Source organism: Ascidiella aspersa, chromosome 3, assembly GCF_963924565.1.
Source record: "Ascidiella aspersa chromosome 3, kaAscAspe10.2, whole genome shotgun sequence".
In the NCBI taxonomy this organism is placed as follows: domain Eukaryota; kingdom Metazoa; phylum Chordata; class Ascidiacea; order Phlebobranchia; family Ascidiidae; genus Ascidiella; species Ascidiella aspersa.
The window spans coordinates 5567055-5582839 of NC_139449.1; the positions used below are offsets into that span (position 1 = coordinate 5567055).

The window sequence follows — 15785 nt, forward strand, 5'->3', positions numbered from 1 at the left end:
GAGCTATTAATTTTACTAATTTTTATACAGGTTCAACTATGCGAAAATCGTATTTGAAAAATATGTTCAACATAATGGAACGGCAATGTTGGCAAGCGAAACGAAAAAGTTCACAGTTTTTGTGAGAAGAAAGTATTCTAATACTGTAAATATTATATTGCAGCAGCTATATACAATCAATGAACATTTGATTAGGACCTGATTGAAATTAGATACCATCTAGATTGCGTTTCTTAAGGCTGTCCTAAGTGCAGTGTCTAATACTGGCTTAAACTATTAGATCGCATATGAACAGTTTTATATTGTATAAGCGTAACTACTTTTGAATGTGATTAATGTCAAAATAAAATCAGAACTATCGTTTTTTATACACCTTTGCCATAAGCGAAGAGCCTACACAAATACTTAAATTTTATAGCTTTTTAACTTCTCCGATATGGTGATAATATTTTCATGATGTTCATACCTCAAGAAAAAAATAATTCAGCTTGATCTATTGTGTTATAATGAATTTTCTCACTCAACTTCTTCTAATATTACATTTGGCAGAAAATCTCTTCAATGATTTCGGGCTTTCTACAAAATAATCTAAGTATAGTTCCAATTAATTTTGCTCGAACAGAACTCTTAACAGTAAAGGTCCCATACGATTATTGATCAAATAAGTAAGTATGTGTTTTTTAGCTACAGTCAGTTTAGGTTCAACAACTAAACAATGAAATTCAGTTTGAAAAAAAAAAACAGTACAGGTTCAGTTATGGTTCGAGTCAAATTAGGCCGAAACCGGTTCATAAAACTCCGGTTCGGATTCGGCTGGACTCTTTGTTACGAAAACCATTGCAGTAGTGTAGTGATAAAGTTCAAGAGGTGTCCAGCAGTGCAAAGTTTTCCGTATACATAAAAAATGCATTTCAAACATCAAAAATCGATCATTTAATTTTATTGGGCTGGGGGTTAATAGCCAAACACGCTATTGCCAATAAAAAAGGTGGCAATGCTACGAGATTTTGTTAAACCGATATTTCGGTTTTTAATGGGTTATAGGCGCAATTATATTTGTTAGATCGTTTGTTTATGAAACAGAACTGTAAGTTTAGTTTGCTCAGTAAACTGAGTTACAGTTGCTACGGATTGTTTAAACTTTGAGTATTTAAAAGATGTTTTTTAAATATAACAATTCATTTTGTTAAAAAAATATCTTCCTGAAGATAATTACCAATAATTTAGTTATGCGAAAACAAAACAGGTTAGAAACAGACAAGGCGCTAAAACTTGCAGATATTTTGGCAGGCAATATAAAAATCCTCTTCCCGAAACCCGGAAAAATCGTGGTTCAGATTTACAGTGCCGACAGGGTCCGTTTTACAGGGCCGTCATAGAAAAGGACAATGCACCTGCTTGCCAATTTTAAACGGGTTGTCTCCTTGCTTGGTAACCAGGTAATCGTTCAGCTGGTGCGTGGTGCAGAAATCTACCAGTTGTTTAGCCGCTGTCGACACTGGTATCCTTTCAACACTGTTCTCTATTCGCAGCTGCTGCACTTGCTTCTCCATCGCTTGTAGGCGTTTGTTGTTTGACATTTTACCAGTTTTAATTAAACATTTCAAGAAAGTACTTTTGGAAGTTGTCAATTCGCACGCAACTCTGAAAAGAAATAAACGTTCACGTTACCAGCGTTAAATATTAAAAAAGAATTTTCTTCGAAATGACTTAAAGTCTTAGCCAGGGAAGGATCCAGGATTGCGCAGATTGTCATATACAGTCTTTCACTTGTTGTTATATTTACTAAACTGATTTTTAGATACACTTTTATACATCTAATATTGACATGTATAGACATCCAAAACACACCAGTAAAATTGATACGGGATATAGGCCTAGAATTTCTTAAATTTTAAGTTGGAACAACTCAACCCAATTGTTACTTTTTAGTCACTCTTTGCGTTTTTCTAAAACTTGCAGCAGTTCAAGGGAAATACGAATATACGCAAAAAACAATGATCGCCAAGTGTGCATTTTTTATAGTTCTACACGTGTTCCCCACCTATAAAGTGTATAAAAATCACTGTGTTAGATTCTAATATTTTCAGTACAGTCCCGCACACTAACTGAAGATGATACAAGTTCGTATCGAAACGTCTCCGTGCATAGTGTACCCAAGTACATTGGTATACAGTCCCGTTTTAGTTTTACACATTTCATACGCAACTGTAAACAACGCTTCGTGCCGACAATGTTTACATAGCGTACTACGGCGTCAGGACAAGCGCGAATGAGAATTACCGGTCTGAACAAGACACTGTCTGGCACGAAAAAAACTCAAATAACCGTCGCACATCGAATACACTGCCGTTTGCTCTACTGAAAAAAAACACGTAGATTTCAGACAACATTTTCGACTAACACGCGTCGCAATTCTGTCCTGTAACAATACGTTGTATACGCGGAACTAATACAAGAGTCAATGTGTGGCATTTTTGGTTAAATAGAAACCCGTTCAACACGGACAAAACGAGTGACGGCTCGATGAAGACTTTACACATTTCACGACACTGCCTACAATCTAACTTCCGCTATCTACAGACTTGTATCGGTATGAAAGACCGTTCGATAAAGGCGTTTAGCGGGACTTAAAAGTCGGAAGCTCATTTCTCACTGTTTGATTTCAAGCAGGCTCTCTGAAGACTGAACATCAATCAAAATAAACTTGGATTATATAAACCGATAAACATATACTATGGTACAACCTCGGCACTGACCTGGACATTTTGTGTTTTGTTATAAAACGCCTGTACTGTTAGAGGTAATCTCTTGAAAAAGTTGCACCGCAAAGATTTTTGGCTACTACGCCTACACAAAACTAAAAAGTAACCCTTCTGTCTGAATAGACATTTTATTTTCAGAAAGTGTCAATGAATTGTTATTGCTGAAAAACATATTGCCACTTCCAGTTCTTAAAAGGCGCGCAAAAAGCGGTTTACCAGGAAGTATGCGCTGCGTAAAGTGACACCACTCCGCAAGTCAGAACACGAATATCTCTGTCAAAATATGCTCGTTCTATGTGTGGCTTAAGCTGAGCTTGTTAAGTTCCGTATATCGAAGAAGGTCAATTTATAGGCAACAATGAAAATACCATTATAAAATCCTCAAATGTAGATACAAAATTGCCATCACAACGTACTCCAAATTCTGATTTAATCTACTGTCAATGATAAAGTGCATGTTCAGTAGTATCGCTGTTTTTCTGACATCTGCATGACATTTATATATCTTACAAGGCAGTTTATATTTTAACATTAATGAACGCAAAGTAACCTATTGACGGACTCCTTTGATTAGCAAGACTTATTAACACAATAACGTATAGCACACTGCATAGCACGACGCAAAAGAGGTATATTGCGTTAATTTCGTATGCGGTTTATTTAACCCGTAACCCATATAAGCTCCCAAAGACAGTATTCTCCCATTTTGAAAAGTTTAGGTTAAAACATGCCTCCAATTTACTAATTAAATTCCTTTGCTTATCACAATTACCAGCCTAATTCTGAAATCAGTTCTAAAATATAGTTCTAGGAAATCAGCGCAGACACGCCTCTTTCGAATATGCCTTATAGAAAGCGTGGCAGCTGGATAGCTTTATCCGTTTAGGTGAACTTCAGTCAAAATATTTTTTTCCACGATTTGGCCAATTGAAATGGTGGCTACGTAACCTGCATTGGACAAACAAATTGTTATTATTTTGCAGTCATGAAATGCCAATACCATCGGTGCAGCCCAATCTGTTGGCGACTTAATAAAGGGTGAATGAATTGGGAATGTCAAGTACAGTTGCAGCTTGTTCCACGTGCCCATTTCTCTGTGCATATCTACTTCATCTGGCCACGATTTCACACAACATTCCTGAAATGCAGGAGGTACTTGAGTGTTGTAACCAGTGTTTCGGGGCGGAGTCGGTTAAAAGCAACCCTAGTAATCCAAAGCCCACTATTACATCCACATCCGTAACAAAAATAGAAATAATTTGCCGCAATCCACTCAAAGTAATTCCCAACAAGCAGTCTTACTTTTACTCAAGCCCCAACATACCTCTAGCCAAATAAATCCACACGGTTGTTTAAATGATGCGCGTCACCCCGGATACTAAATGGCCCCATCATTTCTTTTCTCTCACTTGGACGCCATGTTTGGTCAAGAGAACGTTAGGGCTGCGATGAAGGTGCCATCTGTTAAACGACATCACAATCTATACTAACTCGAACGCGTTGGTCGTTTAAGCGAAATATTAATCGTGTACATGTTAGTTAGCCATATGACCGTGTTTCCCTCTTTCGAAAATATGTAAAACAGAACGCGTAATTTCCTTCTTACACAAAAAAGCGAGATTTTTGCATTGGCCGTGTATTGTTTTAAATGGACTTTACCATTTGGATTTTACATCAAGCAGACAGTGGAATGCTGGAGTACAGGGTGAATGGTTAAATGTATGGCACAAATCTTTTGCACTCGCTAGGATGAAAAGCTAATTTATTGAAGTAAAATTGTCTGTTAATTGTAGGCTATAGATCAGTTGACCCCTATTGTCAGCTTATTATGCAGCAATATAATTTATTGATTGTTTTATAAATGTCTAATCTAGTAATCTTTTGACGCTTCTAGTAATCTAGTGTGCATTGTTAAAATTTTTGTATACACGAACAGCCGAAATTTAGGCGATAAAGAAAAATATTTAGCTTTTTTAAAGTAATGTACAGTTTCGTTAGCTACAGATAAAATAATCTCCCGGGGTCGGCACGAATGGGTTTAATTATCCGATTACTAATCATTAAATTACATTGAAACAGTCCAAATATATTCTTTATTATAATGGGAATATGAAGCGCCGAAACACCACAGCTATCTCTCGTTAGGGAAATAAATGTGGACCAGTGGTCTAATCTTAACATGCTATGCAGCCCTACTTCGAGTTAAGTTATAACTTAATTTTTTTTCGAAAAAGCAAAGTCCTGCTTTGTTGCCAATAGTTTAAATTTTGTTCAGTAATATTAAGTTAATGGTAAGACGAAATTTTGCAAATTAAACGTAGCGGATTTACAAATTAAACATCAACTGTTGCTATCTATACATTAATCACTAAACATTTACAACGCCCCAATATACATGGCCAATTATGCCTCATACTTGTACCCAGACAGAAATATGTCTAAAATATATACATTATTTATACATATATTAATACACAGTACTATACCATACGTTTATGGCGTTTGCAAGATGTGTTCTAATCAAAGATGTGACATACATAGATAAGAGTTGCGCGATAATGTGCGTAAAAGTGGAATTTTGACCTTGCAGTCTGTCAATTAAGCTTCCGCGACAGGAAATATTTGCAAACTCTGTGCTGGCCTTCTTGCATTAGCTTCTAAATCAGGGGTCGGGAACCTATGGCTCGCGAGCCATATATGGCTTTTTTTGTGACGCCATATGGCTCTTTTGATGAACGAACATTGCTTGCAGATAAATATAATGATTTCTCAGCATAATCTGAATAAAACTGCACGCGGCCACGACCGCTTTCCTAACTTATTTCTCCTTTTAACACACATAGAGGCAAATTTGTTGGATACTCGCGTGAATCTTATTTGTTTTTCGCAACTGTTATCATCTCTTTACATTCAAAAGGCCCTGTTGTTTCCAACGAAACTTAGTAATCAAAGTTCTGCAAACTTAGCTAATTCATTTCTTCGTGCTAAGTATGGTATGTTCTGTCCTTTAAATATGAACAAATAAACGACCCTGCTCAATTTACTATTTTTTTTTTCAACCTATCACTAGATGTTAAAAAAGTGTTGGCTCTCATAGAAATACAACTAAGAATATTTGGCCTTTATGGTTCCCTTAGCTGAAGATGTTTTCGAGCCCTGTTCTAAATTATGCGTTGGTGATGCTTTTTTTTAACCAGTTTGTGTCATTTTTTAGGGGCCAATCCGCCATCTTTTTGAATGTATTTAAACTAAGATTTCAGTTGCTTATTTGTGCACGACATTCATAATTAACCTATGTTTCCTGTAAGGTTACTTGTTTTAGGGGTCCCATTTTGACGTAATATTGTGGAGACATTTCTGAAATATTTCATGCAATCCAGGTAGAGAGTTTTTATCGTTGATTTCATCTCTATGTCGTTGTCACAGATATATTTGTTTACTTTCGCGCGTGGCGAACAGCACCGTATAATACACCACATGGATCAGGATTATCGTGTATAGCATTAATCAACTTTAGCATTGCGGCGTTTGTTGCTTAACCAGGTTTGTGGCAATGGTCATAGCCTTTTGTGCAAGCCAGACGTGAACTCGCTCAGTGACTAGAATATACCACAAGCATGTAGCCTCAACGTGGCTGGGGAGTTTAGTGTAAAGCTAGGTTCTAGCGTTCTTGAATTTAGGTGGCAAGGTTGTCTAAAAAATCAAAAGTAGGAACTTAATTTAACCCTTAAAACTTGGCTGCCGAAATGACCCACCGATGTTTTCGTTTGTGCGTTACATCACTTACCCTCACAGCTAGGGTCAAGGTCGATAAACATTGTGTTTTAAACTTGGCTCGCCACAGGTACCAAGTTCAGTGCACCTCGCGTCGACAATTATTAACGTGCAAGAACGCGGTACGCATGGCTGCAGATGACTTTGGCTTTGTCGTGTCTATTCAATCGAAGCCTGGGTCAATTTGCACAGTTGTTAAACCAGCAGAGGGAATGGTCATGTTAGTATGTTCCTGGCCTGTTTAAGGTTAGATGTAAGTTCAAAGCTGAGATATAGCGCGTGCTCGTGAGGTTGTGCAATTCTTTAGGTTTGTTTTATTTTTCGTTAAAATATGTTGCGTCTGTATTTCTGTCACAACAAATATTTTGTTCACGAATTGACCGCCCAAGGGCAAATAACAGAAGCTGCGTATTCATGGTAATGCAATTTAGAAAAAAATGCATTTCTTTAGCGAAATGTGCATGTCTAAAATGGCAGAGAAAGCTTTCACCGCCCCCCTGACAGAATTTGTTCGCTTTGTTGATGAGTTAGGCATTTTTTTTATTAGCCGTAGACCACGTTTAACACGGTTTTATAACTATAGTGTCTTTAAATGCAACATAAAATTTTTCTACATTTTAAATAATATGTGACATAATATTTTTAAATATTCCTAAACCACCGTATAACTTCTAAAAAAACAACAACAACCAAGTATAAAAAGCCTACTATTAAAAAAATCCACAAAGATAATGTCACGAAAAAAATGAATGCGAGTAATAAAACGATAGTGTCATGATTCGGCAGATTACTTTTTTTTAGCGGCGAAAAAGTAAAAAAATTGACAAAATTTGCATTTTAGCCTAAGTCGAAGTTTGTCAAATAATTTTAAGTCAAAATCGTTGATGAAAGGCACAAAAACAAAAACTTCAATGAGCGATTTGAAATTGTCGTTCAATTTAAACTTATGTCATTATGTTGTTTTGATTTACATCGAACAACATTTAACCGGTTAAAATGCTAATTTTGTAGGTTAAATTTTCTCCTTTTTATGTAAAATAATAATGTCCCTAATCATGATCACTAAAAGTGGCGATTAGTGTGCAGTGGTCCATTTATCAACCCAACCAAAAAACATGTTTGTTACCTTTATAATTGATACCCATTCTCACCATTGACCGCCATCTGTGGTGATATTTGCCGCTAGGCCTGTAGTATTAAACATTCTTATAAGGTGTCTGATTATATGTGCAAAGGGGTCTCACGTCAAATATGTGTGGCCTTGTAAATTGCTGACAGTTAAAGTACGAACTGTCATGCTCGCAGAGGTTTTGTTGTAATTTGAGTCCTTTTGTATTAAAGCTTTCAATGCTGTCTCTTCAAAATTGTCTGTTGCGCAGCCTGCGTTTAGTCACCTGCGCGAACTTGGCGCGCTGGAATAGGTTTTGGGCAATATCTCCGAAAGTTGTGACGATACAGAATTGAAATTTTTACACAGTCCTTGTATTGGTTACATCTTTCCAGCAATCACACTTTTAGCAAAAAATATTGAAAAAAAATTAATATTCATAAATATGAATATTAATATTCAGCGATATTAACCCTTAACTGTTAAGCCAACAATTATGAAATTTTCAAAGAAACAGTAAACACCCAGTCCGAATGAATTTAAACATGATTTATGTCTCATTTTGAAGGTGGTGCCTCCTAGTTTATATCGTTAAAATTTGAACTTGTTGGCTCAACAGTTAAGGGTTAATATCGCTGAATATTAATATTCATATTTTTGAATATAATTTTTTTTCAATATTTTTTGCTAAAAGTGTGATTGCTGGGAAGATGTAACCAATACAAGGACTGTGTAAAAATTTCAACTCTGTATCGTCACAACTTTCAGAGATATTGCCCAAAACCTATTCCAGCGCGCCAAGTTCGCGCAGGTCGTTTAGTCGACCGTGTGACGTGTGTTACATTTGTTGTTACAAGTTGTAAAAGGAGTTTATTGCCATCTGCCAAAGCAAACCCAATTGTTTTGCTTGGGGCAATTTGGTCACAATCCGGATTGAGGTGTTACGACAAGCGAGGTATTTATTGATAGAAGTAAATGCTGAATATACGTTAAAGTGGCGGCAAATGTTGCGCGGGACAGATTTAGAAAGCTATGGACGGGACACATTTTGGATAGGCAAAACATATAGTTTTTAACGAAGATAAAAAAGAGAAAGAGAAAGCGAAAAAGCAGTGTTTCAAATGGATACAAGCATAAGCAGGAGTATTTCTAGTCAAAAATGCTAACTTTTAATTTTTTGCCAAACAGAAATACATATAAAGTTTGTGTAGGTGTCACATTTGCAAATCCGATTTGGTTAAAACATTTTGCGCGACTTCTACCAGGCGTTACAACAAGGTTGACATTAGACGCTGCTATTTGTTTTGTTTTACCGCCATTGATATTTCAACGTAGTAAACTTTGTTGAAATTAACCTACTCAAATTTTGTTAAGTTGTCCCGGAAAAAAATCAGTTGGCCCGGAAAGACATCCACTGTTATAACCACCATTATGTCTAACTTGCTTTTAACAACTGAAAACCCGACACGCAAGTTTTACTGGAGAAAAATAGTTCCAAGCGACTACGAGGAGGTGAAACAAATCATGATAAACCATTTCGTGAAGTGGGAACCGCTCAGTTCCACGATAGGAGTTACTCCTGAAACCGGAGCATTGGATCTTACCAACGACTCATGGGTAAATAAAATGCAGGAAATATTAGGTTCAAACCCTTAATAGAAATGTGGACAACTGCGAAATAAGACTAGTTTTAATTTTATTAAAAACCATAGCTATGCTGTACCGACAGGGTTTTATATGTCGATTCGTATGCTGCATATACAATCAAGACACATTTACTCCTCCTTTCGGCGGAAAGGAGGTGATTTATCTTTACAATTGCACGATTAAATTGAATAAATTTTTCCAGTTTGACCACAGTAATGACGTCATTTTGTATCGTATCAAATGCCCACACATTTAACCCAAAAATAAGTAAAATTTGTTGATGTATCTTAAATACCGAGCCCAAATGTGATGGCCATAGTTTACAAACGTCGCTTATATATATTTGGGTGTAAGACCAATACTTGGCAATTTACAAAAGCAATCTATGGAGTATAGACTGTAAGACAATTGTCTCATTAATCATCCGTTTTGTGACAGGCAAGTGTACAAGATGGCCAGTCAATCTGCGCGTACGAACCTGAGGACAACAACAAGATTGTTGCAATTCGCACGGCATCCGGTCCTTACTCGCCAGATAAAATATTAAAAGCATGGGGAGAAGGAAAGAAACTACCATTACAACTGGAGCAGATGTACAGAGTAAGACCACTATAGGAAAAAAACAATATTATGCCTATACTTGTCTACATGTTTATACTTTAGGTAAAATTTCCCAAATATATTCAACCCCACAAAATTATGATACAAAAGTTTACATTGTATTGTTTTTCGGCCACAAAATATAAAAATACTAGCACAGCAAAATGTGTGCAACTTTTATTGTTTTAAGTTTTATTTTTGCAATTGCAGTAAGAGCGGAATTCTAGAGCAGTGGTTCGCAAATATAGTTGGTGGCGACCCAACATTTGTTTTTATACTTACTTTAATCGCGTCTAGCGTTGTCACACGACACATACTCAGGCCTCGTAAATTTTCGAGCTTACCTTGTTGGACACAAATAAACTAGACGAGGCCCTGTACCCTAAATTTGTTTTTGACCAACTGTAATTATTGAAAAACCAAACTGTACACTTAGCTGGAATCTATTTAGCCATATAGTTTGTTTTATTCGAGGAAATCTTGTTTAGCTTTTTCTCTGTCGTCAAAGTATCGCAAGCAATTCGGCTTCTTCGATTAAAAGTTATACAAACTAAATGTATTTAATTGTATGCTTAAAACGCAAAATCTTTTATATCTTTGCCATGCAGAGTGAACAATAATTACAAATTTTACTAACGTAAAGTGTTCGCAAACTTTGCCGACATAAACTCGCAACTTATATTACGCTTTGCGCGAATCTTTACGTGGTTTGTGTGTTTATACGGTTGGAGGTGTTTGAAAAGCTATTCACCTAAAACAACAAGCGAATAAATTCGATGGAACAGATTTGTGAGTAGTAATTTCGAGTCAAAGAAAGAGACGCGCTAAAGAGTATTTGCGGACCCTTGTTCAAGGGAAGCTTCTAGAACATTTAAACTTGTTTCATATATCACCAATTATTATATCGCTTAAGATGAATTTTATAGCCACCCTTGTGACATTTTGATCTATACATACTTTAGTTCCTTGAGTGCATGTCATTTGGACCAGAACAAGTCGTCCAGAAATATGCGGGTGATGAAAAGTTCGTGAAAGGAGTACTGGTGTCAGTGGTTGAAGAATGTTTTCAACTGGGCCTGGGAAGAGCAATCCTTAAAAAGTAAGTTTCTTCTTGTCACGTTACTGTATCGAATGTTGCTGGACTAACTGAGAACAACTCAATTGATCATCATATGCAGAAACAGTCGAAAAAATTGTTCATAAAATGATAATATTAATGTTTTGTTAATGTTCAAGGCTGGTTATTTCCCAAACGACGCTAGATTTTTAAGGCATTTTTCTCAAAAAAGAGTTGCATTGATGGTGCTCTCATATAGTTATAACATCTTGAAAATTAAACCAAAGACGGTGAAATATTCGTGATTGGTTTTGGTAAAATCATGTTTCGACTATCAGCGCAGTCTAGTAAAGTTTCACCACGCTAAATTACAAGCACGCATTTCGCCACCTGCAATACTAAATGAAGATCGGTTTACCTGGTATTATTATGCCACGATTATCGCACATCTGTGCCGTGCAGTGTGCCAAGTCAGCTAAATTACAAGCTGCTGTAAAGAGAAAATAAGTTGTGTCAATTTCACACTAAACACATGGTCTTTGCTTAAAGAGAATAATCTTGCGATAACAATCGTTACATAAAAAGCCGACTTTGAATATCACAGTTAGACCACCTTGTAAGAGAATCTGCTTTAGTTACAAAAATTCCGTTGTTACACCCACATCGGATATTAGCGCAGACAGCGAACAGCGTGAAACGTTACGTGCGTCTAACTCGACGTTTTTTGTTTTTTTTTCTGAACCCCCAACAACCCCCTGGATACGCTACTGAATGCAGCCACCCATAAAAAAGTTTAATTTCAAATGCAAAAAGCGGAGCTGGCAGGCAAGATTCGCGTGGTTGCAGCTGTAGTGCTTATTGCTATATAGAACCATATGGTTTTGGATAATGTTTACCGTATCAATAGCTGTAGGTATAAGTGTTACTCATAGCTGTAGGGCCTAGGCCTTAGGGTATATGACCAAACTCTGTTACATTTTACAATCAAGATTCATTTGTTCGAATCGTACCAATGCATTTAATTTGAAAATTGTTGTTCTGTCGCCACTGAACAATTTTTTTGTGACTTTTGGTGTACCTTCAACCTCCTAAAATTTACACAAAACTGCAAAAACTCAATTTCAGAAATGGGCAATCTTTTTGTTTTGATTTGTCCCTTGTATATTAAATGTTTTAAGCGTCCTGACGTAATGTCACACTGGTTAAATACGTAGGCTACGATAAAGTGAAAACGACTTTAATTTTTTTTAAATTGTAAATTTTGTTTAACACTGTTTAATTCTAAGAGAACCATAAATTGATTTTATTTTCATAGATCGTGGGAGCTTGCCAAAGAAGCAGGTTGCAAGTATTTCTTTGCTGAATTGACATCGGCTTACACGGCGATCATATTCCGCAAAGCAGGAGCAAAAATCATCCAAGATATTCCCTATTGTGACTACAAGGATTCTGTGTCCGGCGAAAAAATCATGTCTAAATGCAAAGAGCCTCATGTCTCTGGTAAAACCGTTGTAATTGATCTCGATGACAAGTCGTGGATGTAATTGTGTTTGTTCTTTAATGTAGCCTAATTATATTTGCAATTCTAGCAAGTTTTTTATCTATATGTAACGGCAGTGCTATACACTATCATAAAAAAATGTTTTTTGTCCTATAAATTTGATTCGTAAACGACTAACACCAGCATCGTAAACAACTAACAATTGTATCACTTTTGTTAAGACTTATTTTACCTGTTTTCAAAATGTCAACATTCCATTAAAGATCCAATAAATATAATGTCGTGGTTTTATTTCGTTGGGTTAGGGAAGTAAAACACGCCAAAATGTTTCGCAAAATTGATGATTTTTAATAAATTCTGTTTGTAAGTTTAAATTTGCCTTTTTATCTGAGTGTTGGCTGTTACTTAGTAGTTTTTTGTCAATAATATTTTCTTGAAAAAATATTTTTATACTTGAATGGTTTTCGTGGTCGCCCAATACTGCAATCATGTTTGGTATATTTTTGAGATATTTAACAATAGTAAATATGCGTTTTTACAGTGTTATTAATACAGCGTCCTTTATTGTTTAAGGCCTAAACTTTAGGCTTATGTGCCAAGAAGAAGTAAAATAACAAAGTTTTTTTTCCGTAGTTTCGTAAACTACAAAGAACCAGTGTTGTAAACAAGTCACTTTGAAATGACGTATGTCCCGGTCATGTCATTTGTAAAATAACTTAAGTACAACGCCATTCCTTTTGAATAGATATCATGTCAAGTCCTAATTAGAGCAAATCAATTCATAGTCAAGTGATTGTAGTAAAAATAAAACTTTAGACAATTAAAATTGGAAAACTCGTTTAAAATAATCGGAAATCGGAAACTCGTTTGATGTCATTTGATTACTCAAATAAAAGTTAACTACAACGCAACATATACCAAGTAAGTTGATTTTATGTGCAAACATAAGATGAAAAACTCAATTTGAAAAAAAATCCTTGAAATCTCTTATTTCAAAGTTCAAAGCAAAGTTTGAAATCCGGCCGGCGATCGAATTCAATGCTCTTCAACCTTAATTACCGTTGCATACCTTTAACAACCGTTAAATACCTGGTTTGTATAAGAAAAACAGTAAAGTGGAGAAGGCACACTTTTTGTAGGAGGTTCCTGTACAACGTGATCTTCAATATGGAGCAGTGGTTTTCAAACTTAAAAAAAATGCGCAACGTTCCCCTAGCAATTTTTAAATTGCTCACGGTCCCCCTAATAATATACAAAAAACATTTTGTTTTATTGGTATCAATGGGACGGGTGAACTTGCTTCTTGCTATCAGCCCGGCTATGTTTGGTTTTGTTGATTTTAGTATTGTTACGCTAACTAAATTTTTTTTGCTTCGCATGGACCAGTGTAGGCAATCAATTTTTAAAGATGGCGTCATAAATTTATATCATAATACAAACATACTTCAGAAATTTGCTGTTTCAGGTCCTAAATATGTGAAATGAAATAAAGTCTAAATATATTCAGAGCAAAAACGTTTTGTTTTTAATATAGCCTACTTTTTGTTGTTGAAAAATTAATTGCCTAAATATACGCTAATAGTTAAATTTGGCTTTCATGGACCCCCTAAAACTAGTCGTACATGGACCCCAGTTGAAGAACCCCTGAACTAGATCATTGGTTGCAACGGATATATTGTTACGTCATGATAATACACATAGAAATCATATTACATTTATCACTGTAACAAGCATTAAAGATGTCAGCTAAATAAACCAGAGTGAATATAAAACTTAAGGTCTTAAATCGTTTTTATGAGCCGGCGATTTTTACTTTTTAAAAACAAGGCATTAACTGCCATTGCAATCAAAGCAAACCAATTAATTTTACTGGCAGAGATATTCTATTCAAGGACTTTAACTTGAGTTAAGAAGTTTTTGTAAAATACTTAAGTTTTCCTCAAGTTAAAAAAATGAATCACCAAGGTTTCGTGACGCTCAGTTTGAGAACCCCTGGATTAAAGATTGATATATCTTGGTATCATTTAACACAGTGTAAATCTTCGCCTTTTGCTAAATACAAAAATATTTTATATTGGTTGCATATTGCATAGTGGGCTTCAGTCGAAAACCTGTTTGAAAACCGCATTCTACGTTTTTAACGCCTAAAGGGAGAATCCTTTAAGGCAGGGATGTCCAACCTTTTAGCAGAATGGGCCGCATTGCCACTTTTAAAATTTCGATGGGCCGCAAAATCTCTCAAATTAAAGGGGTGACGTCATAAGTTGCGTTATATCGTGACGTCATAAAACAACCTAACTTATAAACACGCGTTCTTCGAGAGTAAAATTGTGCGCAAATATGCGAAAATTTAAGTTTTTACGTGTTTGGGCTGACATATTATTTAAAACGGTCCGGAAAAACACACATTCAGAAAAACAAACATGTTGCTTAGCAATGATGGGTGCACAAAGTGCTCGATGGATGTTGAAATGCGACATTAGACTCGATTATAAAAAACACAAGATTATGCCTACATCAAATACTGCGCGATCTTCACGTTTTGATGATAGTCGAAACAACTGTTTTTAATAAAGGCTACTGAAAGTGAGAATTAGTGGTGGGCCGCACGTAAATATCAGGCGGGCCGCAGGTTGGACATCCCTGCTTTAAGGCATGCAAACAATATCGTGCTCACGGCTTCCTCATCGCCCTAAAACCAGATGACATAATCGGTACTTATCTGCTAAATCGATCCAAAAGTTATTTTTAATAAAAAAATTAGCTAAAGTTGTTTTTACGAGATATCAAAACCGTCGTGGAAAAACAAATTAAATCGGGGCAAAAAGTTAAAACTGAATGCTAACATCAGCAAAAGTGTAAACGGAACGAAAACATAGAATAATTGTTAAAAAAATCTAGAGCAACTGAAGGTTTTAATAGCAATTGTAGGTTTACTTTAGGCATCGAGTGAAACAATAAGTTTAGAAAGACAGTCTGAATAAAAACAAAAACAAAAAAATTGTAACCTGCGACGTTTATTATGGGTCACGCAGCGTAGTTTTGCAGATCGAAAAGGCCTGTAGGTTTATCCAGCAATTATCCAATCTATCGAAGATTCTGGATAAAGGGCTTTTTGAACCTTATCTGGAATAATGTCGAATTTGCTTTTATCAAGCAAAAAGCCGACACTCAAGTTTTAATAGAGGAAGCTCGTACCAGGCGACTATGAAGCGGTAGAATAAATTATAACAAAGCATTTTGTGAAGTGGGGTCCCTTCAGTGTAACGCTAGGAATTACTGTGGAAACCGGGGCATTCGACCTCGTCGACGACATGTGGGTAAATAAATTTC

The 15785-nt window shown here is 35.9% G+C and overlaps 2 protein-coding genes across 2 annotated transcripts; one reads left to right on the forward strand and one right to left on the reverse strand.

The window, feature by feature from the left end:
- Positions 1-772: 772 nt before the first annotated feature.
- Positions 773-1580, reverse strand: LOC146158205 (guanine nucleotide-binding protein G(I)/G(S)/G(O) subunit gamma-8-like). The gene has a single exon (XM_083385797.1). The coding sequence runs from the start codon at positions 1578-1580 to the stop codon at positions 1374-1376; it is 207 nt and encodes a 68-aa protein (XP_083241923.1). The 3' UTR covers positions 773-1373.
- Positions 1581-9026: 7446 nt separating this feature from the next.
- LOC146158206 (uncharacterized) lies at positions 9027-13032 on the forward strand. Its single transcript, XM_083385567.1, has 4 exons — positions 9027-9264; positions 9733-9894; positions 10857-10993; positions 12267-13032. The coding sequence occupies exons 1-4, from the start codon at positions 9079-9081 to the stop codon at positions 12493-12495; spliced, it is 714 nt and encodes a 237-aa protein (XP_083241693.1). The 5' UTR covers positions 9027-9078; the 3' UTR covers positions 12496-13032.
- Positions 13033-15785: the final 2753 nt, after the last annotated feature.